This window comes from Mustela nivalis (genome assembly GCF_964662115.1).
Source record: "Mustela nivalis genome assembly, chromosome: 14".
Lineage (NCBI taxonomy): Eukaryota > Metazoa > Chordata > Mammalia > Carnivora > Mustelidae > Mustela > Mustela nivalis.
The window spans coordinates 43444069-43459046 of NC_139033.1; the positions used below are offsets into that span (position 1 = coordinate 43444069).

General features: G+C 53.0%; 1 protein-coding gene across 3 annotated transcripts in view; it reads left to right on the forward strand.

Annotated features, from left to right (window-relative positions):
* Window positions 1–14978, forward strand: part of MYO5B (myosin VB) — a 342993-nt gene that overhangs the window by 271235 nt on the left and 56780 nt on the right. For all 3 annotated transcript variants that reach the window (XM_082699234.1, XM_082699233.1, XM_082699232.1), the window contains exons 19-22: window positions 3120–3331; window positions 4313–4469; window positions 6440–6679; window positions 14124–14357. In XM_082699234.1, coding sequence (XP_082555360.1) covers window positions 3120–3331; window positions 4313–4469; window positions 6440–6679; window positions 14124–14357 — 843 coding nt within the window. The remainder of the gene's footprint in view (window positions 1–3119; window positions 3332–4312; window positions 4470–6439; window positions 6680–14123; window positions 14358–14978) is intronic.

The following is a 14978-nucleotide window of genomic DNA, read 5'->3' on the forward strand; positions in this document are numbered from 1 at the left end:
AGAATGGAAGAACTAAGTGAATTCCCTGATGAAAAATTACATGAACGTGTGCTGTCTCCTTCCCTCTTCTGTTGCTCTGCCTAGGTTCTTCCCTCCTTCCCAGCGGGGCTCTTAGCATGCCTTCTGGTCTGTGAAGCCGGTTCTGACCTCCCAGGTGGAGTCTGTGACCCCTACCTTTATGGGCCAACAGCGCTCACTCTGTGCTATCCCTACATCTGTCCCCTTGTCTTGCAATCAAGAGTTTGTCGTTCCCCTGGACTGGGAACCCTGAAATGGCAGGGATCCTGTTGTTTGTGTGTTCCTGGTGCCATTACTGGCTCTCACAGGGGCTCTGCGTTCATGCTAGTGGCTCCGTGGGTGACACGCTAGGTAGGCCCGTCATGACTGTCGCCTGACAGTAGTGGCTCGTGGTTATGAAGCACCCAGGAGTCATTTTCCTGACTGCTTCACGTACCTGCCTCAGCTAATCCTCACGGTGCCTCACGAGGAAGATACAGGCATCATTTCCCCCATTTTACAGATGAGGGAACTAAGGAGTAAAACGCTGGTAAAGATTGCTCAAGGTGTTACACATACACGGACTGCACACCCCCCCCCAAACTACTCTGGGTCGCCGTGCCCCTTGAGCCAGTCTAAGAGATGAATGTCTCCGCACGTAATTACCCTTTCTGGAGAGGGACCCAGGATCAGTGCTTCAGGACTTCTCCACAGACCTTATATTTCATCTGTTTCCCCCACCCCTTTTCAGGGCCATGTCTTCTAGTCACCAGTGCTGCTATGGTGAAGCCACACGGCAGCCTAGAAGGGCCCCTGCCAGCCCCAAGCAAGTGCCAGTGCCTTTTAGAAGACAGTTGTTAGGAAAGAAGCTGGTGGTGTGGGGGCTGGGCAGCAGGTGCCTACAGCCTCGTCCGTGGGAAGGGACCCAGGGGCTGCTTTGTGGGGTGGTTCATGAGGGCTGGTCTCCTCCTGCAGGGGCTGTGCGAACAGCCTTCATCCTCAGTGTGAGTTGGTTCTTTAATCCCACTGGTGATGTATCGCATCCTTAAATGTGCTCTGACTTGGAGTGGTGGCTGGGAGGCCCCCAGAGGAAGAGCACAACGCGTGCACCTGCCCTCCGGGACCATTGTAGACCTTGCTGGAGGGAATCTGATCGTGGGGACCTGAAGCTTGATCGTGACGGGGGAGCAGAGTCTTACTAGCAAGGACTTCCAGGGAACTCCGGGAGCACAGGGAACTCTGTCCGTGAGTGTGTGAAGACCAGACTGGGTCACAAAAGGGGCCTAGCGCCATGAGAGATCGCTGCCCAGGACTCCTGGGGCTTGGTATTTCCAGCGAGACCTTGAACAAGTCGCTTCACCACTGCAGACACTGGTTTTGCCATCTGTGAAATAAAAAGGGTGGCTTGGGACGGTTGCTGAGATTCCTTTCTCCTCCTTCAGTCTGGGATTGTGGGAGAAGCTTCTCGGGAAGCCCTGATGGCCTGGTACATGAGTAGTGGAGTCTGCATGTTCTCGGGGTTAGAGCAAGCAGATCCAGGGTAGGGCGGGTGCTCAGGACATAGGGACTGAGCGTGCGTGGCAATCGGGCTAATGGTGACCAGTGTCATGGTGGAACTTTCAGAAGGATCCTTATTTGTGGAAACCGTGGTTTCACGACCAGATCACACCCTTCCTGGTGGCTTTTCCAGACTAGGAAATAAACGTGTGTACTCTGGTTCCCAGGGTGCAACCAGGCTCTCCCGGCCTTGGCACAGTGGAAGCCTGAGCGGCCAGGCTTTGTTCTGACTGTGAGGGTGGAGCTGCCCACCCGTTGCTCCCCAGGCCTGCTCCACAGAGAAGCGGCCCTGTCAGCAGGGCAGTGAGGAGGGCAGGACCTTGGCTGCCTGGAGGCTTCCCACCCTGATCCAGCCCTGTTCCTCACAGCATCTGCTGGGGCCCTTTAGGTGCACGGCCCTGAGCAGAGGCAGGGATGGGAGCCAGGTCCACACCTCGCCCCTCCCAGCTTCACCTGCGGCCTGGCTGTGAAGTTGACCATCAGAGACAGCTTAGGCAGCCCCATCGTCCTGGTGCAAGGAGCCCATACAGAGTAGTGATTCAGCATTAGTGCAGAGCCATTGGTCAACCTGAAGCATGTTCCTGTGTGTGTGTTTTCTTTAGACCTCAGCTCCTTCTTCCTTATGGTCTCCATGCCAGTGAATAAAAGTAGGAAGTTTATTTACAAAGGGAACAAAGTTACAGTGGGTTAACTCTCAAGGTTTTTGTCCCAGGCTTGTGCATGAGCACACTGCTGGGTCATCATTCCTTATCCATGGGGTTGAGCACGAGGAAGGGTAATTAATTTGAACCTAAATAAATATAATTAAGACAGTAATTATATGTCAAAAATATCTCAAAATAGTCTGAAATCAAAAATTTAGAAGGTTATTTGCAATCTGGAATTATGCATACAACAGGGTGGTTGTTTGAGGGTAATCTTTTTTAAATGACCCGAGCAGGTTATTTCCATGCTCAGAGCACCACCAGGGGCTCTGCATCTCAGTTGTGTGCTGTGGCCTGCAAGGCCTCTGGCGATTAGCTTCTCCTGCCAGCCTCCCTCATTTCCCCCACGTTTAACCACCCCGGCTGTCCTGTTCCTCAAACACACCTCGCTTTCGGCTGCCACAGGACATTTGCATCTGCTTTGCTCATCTTCTGAAACTTTCTTCTTCTACATTTTCCTGAGGCTGCCTCCTTGAGTTTATTCAGGTTTTTGTTCAGATATCATTTCCAGAGAAATGCCTTCCTGGATTATCCTTTTTAAACATCCCCATCCCACCTATAAAGTCCCCAGTTTTGTCTTCGTAATCTTCACTACTCCCTGAAAACTTACTCAGCCTTTGCTGTCTTCTGCTCTTACCATGATGTCAGTTGCTTAAGTGCAGGATTCTTGCTCCCTGCTGCGCCCTGGACACCTTAGCACCCTGAGTCTAACAGAAGGGACTTAGCCTGCTCAGTGGATGCTAAGAGTGAGCGCGCATCCAAGAGCAGGGGTACACGAGCTCTGGCAGGAAATTCTGCCCCGAAGAACCCGGGTGGTAGGGTGTGTTGCCTCACTGGTGCTCCCCTCCCTGCCTCGTAAAGGATCCCGACAAGTTCCAGTTTGGCCGCACCAAGATCTTCTTCCGGGCAGGCCAGGTGGCCTACCTAGAGAAGCTTCGCGCCGACAAGTTCCGGGCAGCCACCATCATGATCCAGAAGACGGTCCGCGGCTGGCTACAGAAGGTGAAATACCGCAGGTTGAAGGCGGCTACCTTAACTCTGCAGAGGTTCTGCCGAGGACACCTGGCCCGCAGGTGAGCTGAGCGAGGGCACATCTGGAGAGCAGAGTGGGGGAGGGAGGGTGGGGAGGCTTAGCTGGTTGGCCTCTCTCCACCTAGTTAGAGTGGTTCTGTCTGCATCCTGGCTTTCTCCCAGGAGCTGGGCACCTGTGTCCCGTGCCCTTCTCACCTGAGGGAGTAAGTCTAGTTCCAAGACTCTTGGTTCCCCAGTCTGTCCCCATCCTGCCAGCACTCACCTAGGACTGGCTGCACTTGCCACAAAGCCACCATTTCCCCTTTGCCTAAATCCCAAGGTAATCGTTTAGGAAAAGAGACAAATTCTGCCTTTCATGGCTTCCACTCTCCGTCATGATTTGTAGCACCGGTTTCCACACACCTTGCCAATTTAGTAATGAGAGCTGGAAAGATCTCTGGAGGTCCTGTTCAAGAGTTGTTCAGTGGAGCCGGTGCTGAGGGTGTGGCTTGTCTGAATACCTACAACTACCCAGGGGCGGAGCCTGGATGCCAGTCCAGCAGCCCGGCCTAGCCCCAGCCCCGTGCCCCGGCCCAGCCCGAGCCCAATGCCCTGACCCAGCGCCCCGGCCCAGCACCAACTCCCTTTAGCAAGCAGGGTGCAGCTGGGGAGCTCCTTCCTCCTCGGGATCTCTGCTAGATGATTTTGGAGGGCTTTTCTAGCTTTCAACTCATGGCTCGTGGGGACATGGGGGACAGAGAGAAGCCTAAACACAAAGTGTCATCAGGGGCTGCCCAGGTTGGAGTGAGGGGCTCGTGGCAGGTGAGGGAGCAGATGGGGATCATGGAGCTGGTCACACTCCGACTCCTGAGACCACATGGAGGAGGCTCGTTCTGCTGTCGAGAGCCTGAGCTTCAGGGGCCGTGGTGTCGCTGCATCCTGTCAGAGTGTTTCCAGCTGGTGGGGCTGAATGGGGAGAGGCTCGAGTTCAAAGGGCCACGAGGCCTGCCTCAGTGGGGCCCGCCCGTCCTCTCCCTCCCCAGGCTAGCGGAGCAGCTGCGGAGGACCCGAGCAGCCATCGTGTTCCAGAAGCAGTACCGCATGCGGAGGACCCGCCTGGCCTACCAGAGGGCGCGCAGGGCCGCTGTCATCATCCAGGCCTTCACCCGCGGCATGCTGGTGCGGAGAAGCTACCGGCAGGTGAGTAGCCGCCCGGGGGACTTGCAGGCGGTCGGCTGAGGACCAGCGCCGCAGGCACCTGGGGGGCTCGGTCGGCCAAGTGTCCTGACCCCCGGGTCCTGGGATCTTCCTCCGGGAGTCTGCTGCTCCTTCTGCCCATCTCCCCACTCATGCTCCTGCTGGCTTACTCTGAAAAATACATAAATAAGATCTTTTTTAAAAAGAGAACTAAAGCAGCAGCAAATAGATTGTCACCACTACGAACATTTGTAGGCTGCTCCTAACTTTCTTCTAAGTGATTTCACACCTTTGCTTCCAGCCATGAGGTGTGTTGTATTAGGGTTTTCCAGAGACATGGAACCCATAGGAGACGTGCGAGTGTGTGTGCGTGTGTGTATGTGTGTACATATGTGGAGATTCTCAGGAAATTCCCCACAGTTATGGAGGCCGGGAAGTCCCACAGTCGGCCGTCCACCAGCTGGAGGTCCAGGAAAGCCAGTGATGTCATACAGTCCAAGTCTGAAGACCTAAGACCCAGGGAGGTGGATGGTGTGAATCTCCGTCCGAGGGCAGGAAAAAATGAGATGAGATGTTCTAATTCAAGCAACAAGGCAGGAGAAAAGGAACGAATTCCTCCTTCCTCTGCCCTTTGTTCTCCTCAGGCCCTGAGAGATGATGCCTTGCCACCTTGCAGAGGGGAGTGCACTGACTCAAACGCTCCTCTCCTCTACACACACCCCCACAGACACACCCAGAGGAGTGTTTAATCTGGGCACCCTGAGACCAGTCAAGTCCAGGTGTGACCATAACCATCATGGGTAGGATGGGTGCACATCATTGTGCCCCTTGAACAGCTGAGCTGCTTGGGGAAGCTGTCACCTGCCCAGGGGCACTCAGTCAGCCAGTGGCAGAGCCTGGTGACCTGTGTTGGATTCATTCAGACGTGAGAGCAGGGGGTGATAGTGGGCATCATCAGGTTTAACCCCCTCATTTGATGAGTTAGGAGCCTAAGCTTGGTGAGGTGAGGTCAGGGGAGGGGGACCCTGGCCTCTGTGCCAGGCCATTATTCCAGTGAAGCTGAAGGACTCGGGGCATATCCATCCTGCCGTCTCACCCCCATACAGCTGAGAGGGACGATGGATTCGAAGGAAATGTCAAAAATACGCTTTGCTCCTAAAAGGAACATTTCTCTCTTCTGTGATCAGAGGAGGCTCGATTTTCTAAATAAAACTCAAACACTGAAGGGAACATGAAAAACCAAACGTGGTCAGACAGCAGGGTAGGGCACACCCTCGTCAGTGGGGCCCATTCTGTGAGCTTTCCTGGGAGATCGGTGACTTCTGTGTGATGTCATCAGGGAAGGGGCAGGCGACACGTGGGGGGCACAAGGTTTGAACCCTGGCGCTCCCCTAGAGCCGGCATACTGGGCATGTCTGCTCATTTATTCATTTATGCCACGAACATTTATTTTGTGGGGTAAAATAAAATGCTGTGTTGACATAGCGATGTGGACACAGCAATGATGCTTTTGCTTTCCGAGCGATCTTTAACCTCATAGGAACAAGATTGCCAAGCCAAGTTTGTTAACTCTAAGTCTGTGGCTCATTAATGGGCTCTGACTAGAGAATCCCATTGGTCTCTCTGGCTCAGTGTTACCAGGCGGGGGATCAGAATCTGCTGAATGGGGCGTTATCACGGTTCATCTCAGCCCCTCCAGCTTGGGGGTTTTTAACCCTGTGGTTCCCTGACCAGTAAAACAGAAAACAAACTAAAAACAAGAGTTCAACAGCTGATTCTCTGCAGGTATGTGGACTGCTACAGAACTTCATTACCACAAATGGCCCCCAAAGCCTTCTGTCTTAGGGAGGCGTATTTTCTATTTATCTCCTAAAACCCAGAACGGCCTTGGCTCTCCCTTCCTCTGGGCCGTGTAGGAGCCTCCGCTCTTCCTGCCATGTAAACCTAGCAGGTGTTTGCTTGTCCCCCACCAGGTCCTCATGGAGCATAAGGCCACTGTCCTCCAGAAGCACGTGCGGGGCTGGATGGCACGCAGGCGCTTTCGGCGACTGCGGGGCGCGGCCATCGTCATCCAGTGTGCCTTCCGGATGCTCAAGGCCAAGCAGGAGCTGAAGGCCCTCAAGATCGAGGCCCGCTCCGCAGAGCACCTGAAACGCCTCAACGTGGGCATGGAGAACAAGGTGGTCCAGCTGCAGCGGAAAATCGATGATCAGGTCAGCAGCCGGAGCTCCCTACCCGGGGTGGGGGACACCCTGGGGGGCATGTTTGAGAGAACTCCCCAGGGAACTGCGTGCACCAGGCACCTGAGGAAGCACAGATGTCCTGAGGGTGTCACCGCAGTCAGCAAGAACGGCCACTGACTATGGCAGACAGAGTAATGCCCACCCCCACCAAGATGTTTGCATTGTGATCCCCGAGGCCTGTGACTGTGCGACCTCACATGCAAGTGGAACCTAGCAGAGGTGATGGAGTGAAGGGTCTTGTGATGGGGAGATGAGCCCCGATTATTTGCGCGGACCCCATATATTCACAAGGATGCTTGTGGGAGGGAGGCGAGAGGGTCAGATTTGGAAGAGAGGTGGTGGCAGAGGTTGGCGTGAGGCAGGGCCGTGAGCCAAGGACGCTGGCATCTCTGGGAGCTAGAACAGGCAGGACCGGGGTTCCCTGCTGGACCCTCGAGGAGGAACACAGCCCTGCTCTGACCCGTTGAGACTTCTGACCTCCAGAACTGTAAGGCCAGAAGGTTTGTAGTGTTTCCATAGATTTATATTGCTGACTTAATGGTAATTTGTGGCAGCAGCGAGAGGAAGTGGCTACACTTGCCCAGAGTCATGGTTTCCTGCCCCGGTGGAGGCAGCCTGGGGTGGTAATGAGAGTGGACGTCTGGGGAGGGCTCGTTGAGCTCCAGGCACCGTCCTAGTGCTTCGTCTCTCTTAGCCTGTTTAATCCTCACAGCAGCCCCAGAAGGGAAATAGTGTCATCCTCCTCTCTTTACAGGTGAGGGTCACTTGGGCAACAGTGGCAAGGCTGCGATCCGAACCCCATCGGTCCAGCTCTAAAGCCCACACTCTGCTCTTCTGCCTCTGTTGTGCTGCGTGTTGGGAAGAAGACTTGCTTTGGAATCAGAAAGATTCTAATTCAAATTCAGCTCTGCTGTTGCTTTAAAGTGAAGTGACTTGATTTCCCGCTCTGAGCCTCAGTTTTCTTATCCACAAAATGGGGCTGCTAGGGCTATAAGACAAGCAAGTGATTGAACATGGACCAAGGGTCTGGTTGCCCTGGGGAGCTCAGGAAGTGCTTACCACTCTTCTGTTCCTGCTTCTTCCTTTTCCTACCCTGGCCACCTTCTCCACCAGTCACACAAGTGACAGCACACTGGTCAGGTCCCTGTGAGTGTGGAGTATGTGCAGGGCACTGCAGGGAATTCAAACCAAGCACGGGACGCTGGGTACCCACGACCAGGTTGGAAAGATGAGGCAGGCCTCTGTGCACACAGGCCTGTACGCCCGCTCTTTGGTGGCTCCAGTGGCCAGTCTTCCTTCAGCCTCCTTTTAGGAACTTTATCTGGTGCTTGACCACTGCTGGTGCTCTGTTAGGCACGACAAGCAGAAGATGAGTCCGACGCACATTGATGCTATGTTACAAGGGGACAGTCCTCTGCCAGTGTAGCCAACAGCACTTCACCCCCAATGACATCCTGCGTACCCCCACATGCCGTGCCCTGTGACAGGCATTTTATATTCACTCTCCTTTGGTCCCCAGTGGCTTTGTGAGGTCACTTCACAGATGAGGAAATGGTGGATCTGGGATATCAAGTACTGGGCTGAGGTCACAGAATTAGAAAATTCTAGAGTCAGCATTCCAGCTGCCTTCTCTCTGATCCCACAGCCAGAAAGAGGATGATACTAGGTTGGTTTTTTTTGTTTGTTTGTTTTTTTACCCCCAACATCATTAAACTGTGAGCGCTTCCCTGGGCCTTCTCCTTGCCAAGATGGGTTCCCAGCCTTGAAAGCAGGCTCACGGCCACTTTGCTCATGCAGGGTGGCAAGATAACCAGAGGAGGAGGCTTCTGCAGTGCCCTCGAGGGCTTCAGGTGCTTCCTGAGAAAGGAAAGGAGAGGGAGAGAGCACAAAGAATGCGGGAGCAGGCTGCATAGCATGGAGACGGAATTCGAGTTAGAGTCAGCAGGCATGGCCCCGGAGGTCCCGCCATTGTATCGCATCTGTTCTCGGTGAGACAGTTGGGAAGCTTCATGTAACCCCAGTAGGGACAAGAACATAAATAAGCCATTTTATACCTAAACCACCTGCCCCAAACAGCAGCCCAGAAGCAGTGCCCAGAGCATAGTAAAATGTTCTTACATCTCTGCTTTTGTGGAAGACTGGACTTCCCAGGAAGAAGTGCTGTCCTGGGTGTTGGTGTTCCCTGTGTGAGTTCCACAGGGTGTCTTGTTGGCTGGGATCCTTAGTGGGGAAGCTCAGTATGGGGCTGGGAGACACTGGGTACCTGGCCCCCTGCTCATCCCGCGATGACAACGCCCAGGGGACAGGAGCCGGAAGAATTGGCCATTTGAAAAACGCCAAGTCCAGGGAGGACCTAGGTATATTATTATTGTTGTTTTTGTGGCCATTGACAAAGGACCATGGAAGATATTTGTAGAGTCAAAACTTCCCAGTTTAGTTGGAGGGACTGAGTGCAGTGTAGTCGGAGGGACTCCCCGCCAGGAGCCCCACACGCTGCCTGGCCGCCGCAGCCCTTGGTTTCCAGCCGTTGGGCCCTGTGTTGGCTTTGCTGACTTCTGAAGTTAACGTGAGAGGTTAAAAATAAATCTGATATTTTACAACCCACGTGCTAGAACATCAAAAAGAAGCAGATTTAAAAGGCCTATTTTTAAAAAGAGATTTTGCCTTAAGCTTCCTGCTTGGCAAACATCTGTGAGTGGTGGCAGGTGCTCTCTACCCCGGGCGGGGTGCCCTCTGTGCAGAGGGTGCGCAGAAGAGGCAGGAGGGTGGGATTAGAGCTTGCTTCCTGGTACCCCTCCCCGCATTGCCCGGATATATGCAACAGGCACCATCCGCATATGTTCATTTCTTTAATCCTCACCGTGGCCTGTTGAGATGATAATTCTCCCACTTTAAACTGAGGCACAGAGGTAGGCAGTCCACCCAAGCCCACACGCTGGGAAGTAGCATGGCTGGGATTGAAACCTGGCGGTCTGGTTCCAGAGAACATACTGGCCCCTCCAACCAAATGCAGGCTACCTGCACATCTGGAGACTCTCTGGACATGGGAGAATTCCTCAATCCAAGGAAGGCTTGGTTTTGTTTTGGGTTCCTTCGCATATAGATGGCGTCGTCCTTGGCCCGATTGGCCTTTTACAGAGGGCTATGTGATCCACTGTCAAAGGATGTGTGCTCTGTCATGCGAGGAGGTGCCAGCATGATCACCTGCATGGTCCTGGCCCCAGGTCCTCAGAGATGCTTGGTGGGGCTAACCATTTGGAATTGAATGTTCTTCTGTTCTGTTGTGCCTTGGAGACAACTCTGTTCACTGCTTTCCTGACACGCAAGGTTCTTAAGCCAGAAGGAGAGGTGAGGCAGAAGCATCCCAAAGTACTTGTCAGAACAGCATGGGGTAGTGGACAAAGTCCCAGCTGGATGAAAGCCTGAGTTCTGTCTCCATTATATTTGCAACAAGACCGGACAGCTTGGGATTACAGCCGGTTCTATACCTGGGCCTTGAGTTCTTTCAAAGAGATTGGCCCAAGATTTCTAAAGTAACTTCTAGCTCAAAAATTCACTGATACCATGATGTGGATAAAGCAGTGCTTCTGACTCCAGGCTGCACTGCACTGTAGGATTACCTGGGGGAAGTTTGTTTTTTTTTTTAAGAGATGTCCCCACTGCCAAGAGGTCAGCAAAGGAGGAAACTAAAGAATAAAGCCAGGGTAAGCGTGCACCAAAATTCATGTCTAAGGCTTTGTGCACCTAGCTAAAGTGACAAGACACAAAACTGGCACTAAGTTCCCAAGCAAACAGAAAAAAGGAAATTAAAGTCTCACTTCAGTGGTCAGAGAACAGTTTAGGAGGATTGGAGCTGTCCCGGGTACTGAGACATCTTTCCTGCGGTTTTCGTCATCTGTGTATTTATAAGACACATCATCCTTCATAATATCTTTCAACAGTAAATACAGTGACAGTTCCTGGGACCATTTCTTATGGTACCCCTGATGTAGGCCTGGGCTGTGACATGTTTCAGCCAAAATGATGTAGCCAGTGAACTTGGCTTTCTATCATTCTGGCTTTACTCAAGCACAACATGTAGAATGACCAGGCCAGTTGAGTCTACCATTTCTTTTACAATGAGGGTCAAGCTTATTAGACCTTTATGAGTACAATGCTGTATTTAAATATTTTGTCAGAAAAATCATGAGAGCATTCTATGGATTCAATTGGTAGCCTTTTAAATCAGTTTGACTCAATATGCTTAATATGCATTTGGTAGATACGTAAAATTAGTCGATATTTTGATTCACAAGAGCATCCAAATATATTTGAAAAAATAGTATAATTTGCAGCTTTATGACCTCCAGTGCCTCATTTTCCTTAACTGAAATGGGGATTTTAATCAGTCTCACTACCTAGGATATTCAGGAGTGAATGAGTTAGTGTATATATGAATTATGTAGTACAGTGCCAGCCAGGTAGTGCCAGGTAGCACTAGTAGCATGTGTGGAGCATATTACTTTTCATGATGCAGTCTTGCAATGATTTGCTCCCCCCCTTCTCTAGGGGTCTGTAGACCATTGATTGGGAACTACTTGAAACCTCTTCCATGCAGTTCTGCAGGTTGTACACTGCATAAGTGTGGTTGGCTGTAGGGACACATAGAGCGAAAGACCATCCTCTGCTCTGCTCATCTGGCTGTGAGTTCTGGAGCATTGCTACCCTAAGGAAGAGGTGTCCACTTTCTAAGCTGTGCACCCCTGGGCCCATGTTCCCCCAGAGAGGCAGCTCTGTGGAGCGCATCCTCCTGGAGGTGGTGAATTTTCTGGTTCATACACAAGTGCTGTAGAGGTCCAGCAGAGTGCTTAGGACCATGGACCAGAGGAACAGGTGAATGCCATCTCCTTCAGGTGGGGAAACATTTCAAGCGTAAAAAGTCTTACTAAGCAAATCTTTGAGAGGAAAAAAAATACGAGCTTTTGAGAAAGTAATGAACAACAGACAGGTTCCTTGTTGGCAGTTGAGGACAGATCTGTGTCCTTCAGTGGTAGAGGCAGAGAGAACATCCTCTGAGGATGTTTGAGGAGGCCCAAGAATATGGGTCTATCTGGAAATCCCCATGCCCTGCTGTTAGGAACAGGCCCTCACTTGCAGGACACAGCAGACCAGGTCTCCCGGTCACACCAGCAAAGGCAGCCCTGAGGAGCTCAGCCTGCCATTGCACGGAGGGTTTCTGGGATCTGTGAGGGAGAAGGTGCACCACACCACCTGCCATGTCAGGCTTAGCTGCATAGCTGTGAGCACATGACGTGGACATCAGGGCGTGATAAGAGGGGGATCTGCTGGGCTCTTCTGGGGTGTTCCTTTCTGAAATCGTACCTCCGGGACATGGACTGTGCAGCTGCAGTGAGTTCCCAGTGATTATATTTGGATGCTGCCGATGAATTAAGGAGCTGGCCAGGTGCTGCTGTTAGGAGTCTCCCCACCACCTCTGGGGGCTAGCAGAGTGTTCAGAGCTCCTCTGCTCGGGACTCCCTGCAGAGCTGAGTGAAGGCGACAGCCCCTGTTTTTTGGGCACTTACTATGCGCCAAGCACCAGCAAAGCACTAGATCTCCCTGCATCTGGATAAAAACTCCAAGGAAAGACTTACTGTCAGTCCGCCTTGCACATGCAAGGGAACTGGGGCACAGATAGGTGGAATGACCTGATCAGACGACACAGCTGATCAAGGGTAGAGCTGGCATAGGAACACAGGTCTGTCCGCCTCCAGCCACGCACTCTGTCCTGAGTCCTGTGTCCACCTGGGTGTCAGAAGCCACAAAGAGCTAGCCTCCCAGAAGAACACATTTCCTTTGCATAGGGGTCCTAGGTTGTCCTCTGTGTTCATAGTAGGTTGCCATTATCTGCCTGTCTGCAGAACATAGTTCGTCCTCACATTCTTCCAGAGGAGCAGGCTGTGCCTGTGCTCCTGTCCACCACCACACTTTGTGCCTCCTTCCATATCCCACACTAGCTCCAGCTAGAAACACCCACCGCCCAGTCCTCTGCGCTACTCTCCTGGTGATGTGACCCAAGTGTGCCACCTGGAAGTGACACTCCATTCCCAGCCCGAGTGGGGAAAAGTTGACCTGACTTGTCTTCTCCCTGAACCCACTCCTTGGGCAGGGACCCTTCAGCCTCCGGGGTGGAGGACCCAGGCCAGGGTTGGGGTGGGAGGTACAGACAGGACTGAGTTTTCTCAACAGATGACCTCTAACTGGATTTCTTGTGATTACTTCCAGCAAGGCTGGCTGCCACAACAGGCCTAGGGTGATGTCAGGCTGTAACCAAAGGTGTGCCTGGACTGTATGAGGATCTCTCTCTCTGCAGTCTCAAAGCAAGCCACGCTCTGCTTGAACTCCCACAGCAGGTCTCGGGCTGGAGGTCCCACAGCAGGCATGGCACCCTCCGGGGTCCGCCAGCCTCTGTTCTGCTACTCTGCACAGCTTTTCCATGAAGCTTCATTCCTGATGCCCCAGCTTACTGGTGTTTCAGCCAACAGCTCTGGTCTACAAGGAGCTCCCCAGAGAGCAGCCAATGAAGAATAATGAGTGACAATCTGTTGCTTACTTGGAGAACCCCTTCTTCCCTGTCCCCACTGGCCACTCTCAGCTGCTCCTCTCGCCTCCTGGAGCACGAGGTTTTGCCTGTGTTGACACGAGCTGTTGACACTGGTTCTGGGTCCTCGGTGCTCCCTCTGCGTGAGCCCATCTGGGGTGCTGTCCCCTTCCAAATCTGCACCGGGCACACTGGGGGGCTGCTCGCTTGCCTGTTGTTGGTCTGCGTGTCCAGTCTGCGGGGACACAGCACGGGCAGAATCTGCGGGGGCCTCCATGTGTGGCGTCAGAGTCCGCCAGGGCAAGCTGACAGGTGGCGAGAAGGATCCCTCGGCCCCATGGAGGGCCTCCTTGGAAGAGGGGATGCTGAAGGGGTCCTTTGTCTCAGAGCTAGCGATTAGGTTGCAGTGTTTTGTGCCAGCGAGTCCAAGGGCGGGAGGGCCCCTTGTGAAAGACCACGAAAACCTGAAAAGCAAAGGCTGCAGATCTGTGAAGCCAGCTATTAAATTGTTCCAACAATTTAAAAATGGGCTGTGAGGTCTGTCCAGCCACACACACAAGACTGACCGCCGTCAGCCAGCTTCCAGCTCTGCCACTGCTCACGGACACTTCTTGAACGTCCCTTCAGTGAGTTCTTTCTTTCCCTCTCTTGCCCCCAGGTTCCCAACAGAGTTCTGCTGGGGGATGCCAGGAGAGCACTCAAGCGTGCCGTGATTGCAAACTCGAATTCCACGTTGGAAGCTCCTTTCTTAATTGCCTTCGTGGTTTCTGCCTGCCTCTATAACCTTGCTCTCCGCTCTTTCTCCTCTCTCCTCCTCTGCCGGGGCGCTCACAGAATAAAGAGTTCAGGACGCTGTCGGAGCAGCTGTCGGCGGTCACCTCCACGCACACCATGGAGGTAGAGAAGCTGAAGAAGGAGCTGGCCCGCTACCAGCAGGGCCACAGCGGCGACAGCAGCCTGAGGCTGCAGGAGGAGGTCGAGAGCCTGCGGGCTGAGCTGCAGAGAGCACACTCGGAGCGCAAGATCCTGGAGGATACCCACACCAAGGAGAAGGACGAGCTGAAAAAGGTACGTCAAGGCTGGAGGGAGCGCCGTGGCAGTGGGCGGGCTAACAGAGCACCCCTTCAGGGCGGTTTCTTCTTCCTCCTCTAAAATTGCCCTGGGCTTCACTGGGGCTTGTGCCCAGGAATGGACCTTCTCTCTGCATTTATATGTAAAGTGCTCACGTGCTGGGGGAGCCCACACGATCCACCTAAGACATGTTGATCAAATTTTGCCGTTAGCTGAACGCAGTGGCATCCCCTGAAAGGAGTGCCCGTATGAGTTTTGAGCATCCTTCTCATAGCCTAGAGTTAGCCGCTGAGTCAGCTCTGTGGCCCGCGTTTTCGTAAGCAAGAGGCACAGTACAGAGCTGCTGGCTTTTCTTGACATCGCAGGAATTAGGGCAACCTCGTAGTAATCTTACTTGGGGTATTTGCCTTAAGTTTGTGTGGATAGCCTCAGCCTGCCTCACGCATTCTAGCTGGCGGGCTCTCTAGGTTATCTCTGTATTCCATAAATTAGAACTTCCCAAGATTCATCCCTACTCCCCCAACTCAAAAGTCAGATTTCCTTCTCCTCAACTAGGCGAACTGTTCAAGCCGGGGAATGCCACATGCTTTTCGGAGAGTCTCCTGTGGACGCAGGCCA